The sequence below is a fragment of the Pleuronectes platessa genome, chromosome 11 (assembly GCF_947347685.1).
Source record: "Pleuronectes platessa chromosome 11, fPlePla1.1, whole genome shotgun sequence".
In the NCBI taxonomy this organism is placed as follows: Eukaryota; Metazoa; Chordata; class Actinopteri; order Pleuronectiformes; family Pleuronectidae; genus Pleuronectes; species Pleuronectes platessa.
The window spans coordinates 6,085,429-6,095,135 of NC_070636.1; the positions used below are offsets into that span (position 1 = coordinate 6,085,429).

At 45.1% G+C, this 9,707-nt stretch overlaps 1 protein-coding gene across 1 annotated transcript; it reads left to right on the forward strand.

Annotated features, from left to right (window-relative positions):
* Positions 1 to 2,104: 2,104 nt before the first annotated feature.
* ghsra (growth hormone secretagogue receptor a) lies at positions 2,105 to 3,558 on the forward strand. The gene is made up of 2 exons (XM_053433764.1): positions 2,105 to 2,942; positions 3,245 to 3,558. Exons 1-2 carry the CDS (start codon positions 2,105 to 2,107, stop codon positions 3,556 to 3,558), a joined length of 1,152 nt encoding a protein of 383 aa, XP_053289739.1.
* Positions 3,559 to 9,707: the final 6,149 nt, after the last annotated feature.

The following is a 9,707-nucleotide window of genomic DNA, read 5'->3' on the forward strand; positions in this document are numbered from 1 at the left end:
GCTTGCTTTAACCAGTGAAGCCTCCAGCACGTTGCTGAGAAAATAATCTACAGTTTAATTGTCTCTAATGATATAATCCTGACAAAGCAGCTAATGAAGCTATAATTCAACCCCTCTTTCACATTTCCTGGAATTGATGCATCTGTTTTTTTTAACTCAAATGTCTCAGACGGTTGTTCTGCACATCAACAAGTGAATTCAGTCGACGTGGAGTGAAAGAGCAGCAGACACGTTAACAGCACTCTGACTACAGCCTTGTTTGCATAGAAACCACTTGAGTGTGTGGCCTCCGGCGGCTGCTACACTCAAGTGGATTCAACTGAAATCAAATCATGGCATCTTCATATCAAACAAATGTATTTAGAACATGATTAAAGACAAAGTTAGGTTCAAGTTTTTTTGCACGAATTTCATTTTCCCTGCACTTTTTTCAGAAACAAATTGTATAAGCTCGACCGAGGAGGTTGTGTTTTTAAACCCTTGTTATTTAAATTGTTGGTTTGTGTGATTGGTTCTTTCTAATCTCATGACTGTCAGTTTGAATCCGGCTGCAACATCAATACGCATTTAACATTCTTTGCATTAGAACTGTCAGCAGGTGGAATTTGTTTTTGATTTGAACACTCATGAATAGCGTGCACTCTGATTACATAAACCCGGCTCCTGTCCTCGTCCTGCAGAGGCCTCAGTGGAGCCTGGAATTAAATCCGTGCTCCGGTCTGGCTGTAATGAAATTGAATTTGCTGTGACTGTGGAAATTAGACTGTTTGTGTCTGGGCAAGAGTGCAGCTCTGAAATACAATTCATTAAGAGATGTGACCTTCCTGTCGGTAAAACCTGCAATTTCACAACCTTCACCCCAAGTGACCCTATTCGCACGTGCATGATTTTAAAATGCAAAAAGTCAAACCGGATGTTATGTCTGGTCTCATGTCCTGTTCTCCTGGAGGATCAGATCTGAGTCTGGTACCCAGAAGGATCCTGTATGTGTCCATTTGGCACAGTTTCCACTGGCTCACTGCCTCCTCCCCTCTGCACTGGGCTCTCTTGGTAAACACACGTATTTATTATTAAATGGATCAACATTAAGCCCCGGTAATCACTGCCCGAAGATCTCCTGTAGGTGGCGCTGCAGCACTGACTCACTGTGGAACCCCCCCACCACCACACATCATCATCAGCATCATCTCTGTGTGTATGCTGTTTTGCGCACTGGGAGTCTTTGGATCCAAACACTGGATGTGCACCATAACCAGAGGTGCGGATCCGGAGAGACGAGGTGGATTCCTCCCTCTCTCTCGACTTCTTTCCTTCACTCACATCTTCTGAGGATCTGTTTGAATGAGAATGTTGAAAACGCGTCGGTCCTTCTTGGTTTTTGTGACTTTCATAAAACTGTCTCCGTTCTGCCACACGGTGCTCGTTTTCACGGTGGTGGTCGTGTACCCGGTTGTGTTGGGCTGAGTGGGAGCTCAGTGCAGATGTGCACTGCTGCTGCATCATTACGACCCTGCCTCTGCTGACTGCTGCTACACGTCCCCTGCTGCACTGGTTGTTGTGGTTTGATGTGTCTGACGTTCAAACTCAGGGACGCGCGGCCGGTAATGGAAACTCTTTGGGACTTGGCGTTGTTCATTTTTCCGGTAACCACCACAAACAGAGAGGACGCGAAGATAACTTATCTTTAAGCTATGTTATTTACATCTTAAGATAATATATGTTTTACGTGGTTTCCTTTCTCTTGTTCTTATCGGTTTTGTTTGGAATACACTTTGAATTCATCCAGCAGGTAACTCCGTCCACTCTTCTTTTGAACAAGAGCTTTCAACACATTGGACCACTTCATAACATACTTCTCTAAATGACAACATTTTCCTCAACATCATTTTTGAGCCCGGAGTTTTGAAAACACAGACACAGGTTTGCATCGCGCGCAAGGATCTTGGTTTTACGCACGGCTGCCAGCCTCTCCTGCCCTCGGTCGTTGACTCCCTGGACAATGGGAGGGAGGCGCAGCGCCACGGGGCTCGATGAGTCCCCCACCCGGGGTGCTTTCAACACTCAGGGCCAGGCGCGGCCCCGTGAATAACCGCGCGGCGACAGCATGCCCACTTGGCCCAATCACTCGGAGTGCGTCTCCCGCAACTGCAGCTGGGATAAGATCCCCAACGCCACATGGAACGATGACTACGTCCTGCCTCCTCTCAACTACTACTCCATCCCTCTCCTCACGGCCATCACCACCGCCTGCACGCTGCTCTTTCTGGTCGGGATGGCCGGGAACGTCATGACCATTTTGGTGGTCAGCAAGTACCGGGACATGCGCACCACCACCAACCTGTACCTGTGCAGCATGGCGGTGTCAGACCTGCTCATCTTCCTCTGTATGCCCCTGGACCTGTACCGCATGTGGAGGTACAGGCCCTGGCGCTTTGGAGACGTGCTCTGCAAGCTCTTTCAGTTCGTGTCCGAATCGTCCACTTACTCCACGATCCTGAGCATCACTGCGCTTTCAGTGGAGCGCTACCTGGCGATCTGCTTCCCGTTACGCGCGAAGGCTCTGGTTACCAAGAGGCGGGTGCGCGCCCTCATTCTCCTGCTGTGGACAGTGTCTCTTCTCAGCGCCGGACCAGTGTTTGTCATGGTGGGAGTGGAGCGGGACAGCATGGGACCGTTCGGCTCGGACATGAATGAGACGGGCTTCTCCTTGGAGGGCGGGGGGGACACCCGGGAGTGTAGGATGACGCACTACGCCGTGGAGTCCGGTCTGATGGGCGCCATGGTGTGGCTGAGCTCCGTCTTCTTCTTCATGCCAGTGTTCTGTCTCACTGTGCTCTACAGCCTCATAGGCCGTCGACTGTGGCAGAGACACCGAGAGACGAGCATCAGCTCCCGCGTGTCTCACAGGGACAAGAGCAACAGACAGACCATCAAGATGCTGGGTGAGTTTGGAGAGAGCGCAAATTACGCACGGTGCGTAACGTGGTTTAGAGTTGATCCATAGATAAATTAGAGAAATAATATCAGCTAATAAGTAAATAGATGTCTGTTTTTTAGCTTCAGTATCAAGCCACATCTATAATTATCATAATTTACATTTAGACTGAGCCCCTTTGTTTTAGCTTGATCCACTGCAACTTTCATCCAATTACTTATGTTCTCTTCTCTTCAACATCTCCCTTTCCTCCTCCTCTTCCTCCTCTTCTTCATCATTCTGCTCGTCTTCCTTTTCCTCTTCCTCCAGTGGTGGTGGTGCTGGCCTTCGTCCTCTGCTGGTTGCCGTTCCACGTGGGTCGCTACCTGCAGTTCCGCTCACTGGACGCTCCGTCTCCTCTGCTCTCGCTGCTGTCCGAGTACTGCAGCCTGGTGTCGGTGGTTCTCTTCTACCTGAGCGCCGCCATCAACCCCATCCTCTACAACACCATGTCCTGGAAGTACCGGTGCGCAGCGGCGCGCCTCTTCGGCCTCGCCGACAGCCAGCCCCAGCGGGGACGCTCAGCCAGCACCATGAAGGGAGACGGCTCCAACAGCTGGACGGTGTCTTCAGTCAGCTTCTGAACAAAGTGCACGACATATCATGCGTAAAGATAATTACCACAAGTTGAAAAAATAAACCTATAAGCCATTAACTCTGTCAGGTCGAGGAGCAGCTCCTGACCGAGACCAACACAACCAGACACAAGCCTGAGCCACAAACAAACTGCAAACCTCAGTTCCCAGCTCTGTCAAGAGAAATCGTTTATTTTTTCAAAGCATTTTCTTGATGGATTCTCTTTTCTTACAACTCACTCAGCAGCATAATGAAGAGCATATCTGACGGAGTGCCAACCCTCACTGTGGCCTGAAGCCTGTGTGAACAACATGGATGCACATGCTCCTACACAAACATTACAGACATTTACAATTGCCTTATATTGTATTCATATTCTGGATGACAAAGAAAGCACTGTAGAACTTGTGGCACTGCACCTGTACCCTAGGGGCACAGGTGTAGTGTGTGTGTGTGTGTGTGTGTGTGTGTGTTTGTGTGTGTGTGTGTGTGTGTGTGTGTGTGTGTGTGTACTGTGTGCAAAGTATCATGCTTATGATTGTGATTCGATTGTGAAGGTGTAAAATGTTCCTGTATGTATTACATGCTCAGTGCCCTGTATCTTGGATACTCAAGTCCATGCCATGTCGATGCTGCCAAAGAGGGTCAACGTTATTACTGGACAGTCCTTAAAATGAAGAGAATTACTTTTCTATCAAAACAAGACACAGCAGTCTGTTTACTTTTGGTGATTCTGAGACATTTTACAGGAGGCAAACATTTCCACGATGTCTCGTCTCTACTTTCTGTGGTTATCATTCGTTCTGGTTGACAGATAAACATGATTCGAGCTGCCGGCCTCTGGAGGAGCCGGTGAGAAGCTTTCACAAGCAGTGCGATGCATTTAAACAGCTTCAGTCTGGTACTCAAGTCAAAGAGAGCTACTTGGTAAAACCATCAAAAATCGACATCTGTGGCCCTGAGGGCTTCAGCTTCCTGAGCCTCCTGAACTGTGTGCCATTGAATCGCTGCTGATTTCTCAGGTGTACTGACCTGAGTGATCTGGATACATAGAGAATCTGCAGGGCCTCATCTGCTTTAAACATCCAATCATAGAAGAGATGTTAGCAGATTTGTCATTTTCTCTGATTTGACAAGGTTTACTTCAACCTGGAGCATCGGCTGCATTGTGAACATCTGCTGCTCAGTGGGAGCAGATCGTAACGTCTCTAACGGTTAAACCAAACACGCACAAGGTTTATTATATTCTATTTGTCTGGTATATGTTATTGATCTGTCCATAAAGGAGGTGGTCAACCTGCTTGAGCGCCCACTGGAGAGCGTTTTCATTGGTTCCGATGTAAATTGAAATCAAATATTGTTACTGTGCCAAGATGTCACCACAAGGTCCCACAAGAACATTTTTAAAAGGGCCTATAAATATGTGTTATCTGATGCAACGGAGAGGGAAACGTCTTCAAGTGATTCTGTTTTGTAGTGTGTGTATCGTGCACCCTTTGGGACAAAGAGGATCTGTGATGTTATGTTTGCTCCAACATGTAAATAGATGCTTTGTGATGCTTTGCACTCGATGCTGCACACTGGGACGTCCGAATCACCGCAGCAGCCTCCACCACTCTGCATTTCAATGCATGGCCACCAGGCTCCGAGGAATGTATCTCTGTTTAATCGATGCCTCCGACTGTATGATGATGTCACCACTTACTATTTATGAATCCGCTGGATGTGAACCGATCAAAGATTGATATTTTCTCTATTTTGAAAATGTCTGTAAATATCTGCTGTTGGGTAATGTGCCTGTTTAAGTCTTGTACGAGTAAAAAAAGGGAAAAAGTCTGTTCCTCTTTGCTTCAGTGTCGTGTGAATGGATCATGCACACGTAGGATTCTTCAGAACTGCTTTGTAAACAGAGAATAAGAAGGTGTGTAGCATTTCAACGATAGGGCGAAGCCTGGAAGAGAGAAACTCCTCAGCCGAATGGCAATCACAGAAACCACTCTTGTCTTTCAGGGCTGTCTGAGGGATTGTCTTGCAAATTGAATTGTTATCTTTTCGTTTTTAAAGACTACTGACCAGACGGGGGCACCTCCAGGGCCAATCAGATTTTCCCCTGGATTCACCGCCCTGAGATTAAGTGTGAAATAGTCTCATCCGGTATTTTTCTTGTTTTATTTCTACACCACATTAATAAAGCCAAGTGCACACTCCATAAAACGAGCAAGGTTAAATGCAAAAGGACAAAAGACTAATATTTCCCAGTGATCCTGAAGGTGAGGTGAATTAATAGAGTGCTGCAGCCGTCTGTTTCTCTCTCTCTCTCTCTCCAGTTTCCCGCCGAGACTGTAGAAGATAATAATGTGTGTGATTCTGTTTACTCAGATATCAGGCTCAACATTGTCAAGGTGACTGGAGTCCTTCTGGCAATGTCACACCTTCACACAGACACACACAGAGGAGCTTACATAGACACAGACACTCACTCATATCATTGAAACCTCGATGAGTCCCTGAGACATTTTAAACATCATCACCTCAACAAAGTAGATCTGTTTTATTCAGACTGTGAATCAGGATTTGAACCCTAACATTAAAATTTGATAAGTATTGAGCTAAGTTTACAACAGTTCATGACGTTCCTCTTTATTAAATCTGGAAGATCAAAATCAATATCTGTTGCTACTCGACAATAAACTTCAGGAAATCAGTTTGTGCATGGACATTGGGAGTGAGGGCCCCGACGCCATGCATCTGTCCATCCAGCTGCTCAGGGATCCATGTCACTGAGCTACATGCAGTGGTGGAGGAAGTACTCAAACGTCAAAGTAATATAAATAAATACAAATGTTGTGAATTAAAAGTAAAAGTAGAATTTTAACTTTTGTCCTTGAGTAAAAATAATGAAGTACTTGCTTTTAAATGTCTAAGAGTAAAAATAAAAGTTGCCTATTCCCTGATTCCCGGTCTACTCCGTCATTCTGGCTGATTCAAAGTCCAACTAATTTTAAAGATATTAAATTTAACGCACATTGTTGTAATATATGTAGTAGAATATAAACTATATATTAAGTACCCGAAAATAAATCTAATCAAGTAAAATGTAGATTCATGAAAAATGTATTTAAGTGCAGTAACTAGGTAAATGTACTTAGTTACATTGTGACTAAATGTAGAACAGTGTGTTCGCACTTTAGGTAAAGACACACACAATAAAACACACAGTTTCAATCAAAGTCAGAAAAAAATTAAAACATTTATTGGGCATAAATATATTATATATACGCTACCGATACAGTTACGTCTTACATACATAGGGTAGTATTTGCAAAAATCTATACATTAAAATTGATATGGCAGTTTTTTTTATATAATGCATATGAAATTGTCTAACATTTACAATACAAGAAGAAATGCATGAATTTTTTTTTATTCAATTCGTAGACCATGACAACATTGGAATGTTTGCTTTTTAAATCGTGAGGTAAAAATATGTTTTCTTTTGTCTCGCTTAAAAAATAGTTAAATACCTGTGAATCTCTGTGTGTTTGTCAAATCGCCAAATCTCTCAGTCAAAATCTCTACTTACTGTAAAACGTACAAAACATTAAAAAAAGAAAAATAATAAAACTGATCAGAAGGCACAGATGTGGGGGGGGGGGGGGTGTTCCTGGGCAAACAAAAATTGTAAAAAATAAAAGTCTCTCATTCTTGTCATAACCCGACAAATGTGCAGGACCTGCGTGATGGTTTGGGGGAGGGTGTTGGGGGCTTGGGGTGGGGGGGTGGGGGGGCATCAGGGGAGGGGGGGTTTTGTCTATAAAATCACCAGCATTTGAAAAATCAACAAAAACAACAAAGCACGTAAAAAAGGGGAAGTACCTTGCCCGCAAACACGCAGTCTGTCAGGCAACGCTGCGTTAGCCTCAGACTCTACAATGCTAACGTAACTGGGCCTCGGTTTGGCCAAACACGAGGCAAACCTCCGCTCTACCACTGGGGCGTCAAGGCTTGAACATTGGGTGGGGGGGTGGGGGGGGCAACATAACATCTCGGGTTTTAAGGACAGGACACCTCACACAGCACCCGGCGGCTACAATGCGACGGGGGCCGCAGGGGGACACACCACGAGCACGTCTGGGGACAAAACAAAATGGCGCCGCACTCCCCGTGAACTGCACTTCCTGTGACGTCGCAGGAAGCAGGAAGTGGGGCGCCGTTCGAGACGCACAGAGGCGCGCTCCAGTAATGCCGTAATGTCACAGTGACGCCCAATGACAGGACAATGCCAATGAATGCAACAGGCGGCGTTGGCAGTAGTGTTTCGGAAGTGAGCGGAGGGGCCGCGTGTCGTTCCCCCCCCCCCCCTCCCCCCCGCTCTCATTAACCTCATCAGGACTAATGCTCGGCATAAAAAAAGTGCTTCAACTCTGTTAGTCATAATGTATTTACCGTCTCGTTCTATAGCTCTATAGATATCTCTGTAAATCATCTCTTAGCAAAATACTGGATACAAAATACTCACTACTGCTCTACCAGCACTAGTCTGAACAAGGAATCGTCATTATCGTTATCGTTTTTGCCTGAAATCATCGATTGATTGTTTTTGCCTATTTTTTTTTCTTCGCATTTGAACTTTCAGTGTGAAATCAGGTTGTGTTAAAAACTCTCCTCCAAAAGGGGCTACACATTTCAAAATGGCACATTTTGCTTTACAAAACGAAAAACAATGAAAGATAATATGAAAAGAAGCATAATCACAGATCACGTTAATGTTTTTTTTTTGTTTGTTTTTTTTTCCTTTCGAGAGAATAATAATCACAATAATAATAATAATGCTGTGTCGTCGCATAAGAACATCACAGGAACCCTTTTAGACGACTGCAAAAGCGACATCTAGTGGACACGAGAAGCCTGCACTTTGGCAATACAACTGTAGAAGGATATCAGAAGCTTCATTATAACACTAAAAAATGAAAATAAAAAAAGCCAAAAGGCAGCCACGTTTATCCCAATACCGATGACTTTGAAGTGACCCTAAGGCCCGGCTCTGCTACATGTCTGTCGAAGCATTACAAGGACTGCTCGGCTGGCTGCGGCCGGAGCAGGAGATGAAACGAAACATGAAAAAATTACATTTGGTTACATGTTTGAAACGGCAACGATAACTGCAATGCATGGACTGATGAGCTACAGGTTCCCAACAGCTGTAAGAGAAATACTTAAAGGGTTACTGAGATAAGGAATGCTGGCCTTAATCATACAATCTAAAGTACATCCATTACAAAAGAAGAAAAAAAAATGAAAAATGGAAAAAAAAACATGCTACAAGAAAAAGAAAAAAAAAATTAGTATATAACTACACTTGTCTCTTAATCTTTAAACAATAAATAAATGAAGATTGCACTGTAATTGGCATGTAAAGTACTGTATGCAAATATATAGTATAAATAAAAACCTAGAAAAGAACTCTACCTTAACTTTCCCATCAACTTTGGCAAAGGTATTTTTTTTTTTTAGCTAGTAAACCACTTTGCTTACTGACATACAGGAGCAAGGCACAGCATAGACAGAGGACAAGATACAGCATCAAAAGAGAGAGAGAGAGACAGAGACAGAGAGAGAGAGAGAGAGAGACCGGTAGGAAGACGGCGGCGGCGAGGGACGACGAGCACGGGATGCGATCCCACCTCTGAAAGGCCTAATCCCTGAGGTACGTTACAGGCTGCCAATCAGAGCTCGCCATCACCCCCCCCACCTATCCACGTCCCCACCCGATTCCTCCACCTCCTCCCCCCCACAGACGCACCTGACGAAAGTGGACGCGTTAACCATGCGGGTCAGGCTGACTTCTTTGGATCATGTGTGTGTATTGGGCTGTACCTTGGCTTTGTTTGTTTTTCCGAGTTGGGGTATTTAAAAAAAAAAAAAGGTTTGGGAGGCAGTGGGGGGGGGGGGGGGGGGGGGGGGGGGGGGGGGGGGGCCTACGTGTGTCAGAATGCCCTGTGTAGTTGAGTTGTGTTCCGTCAAAGGCTTGTTTGGTTAGTGAGCATTAGTTCGAGTCCCCAGAGAACAAGTGCATCCGAGGAGGAGACCACAGACGTGCTACTGCTCTGATTACATATCAATAAAGCACCATTTAAAAGAGAGAGAGCGTGAGGGC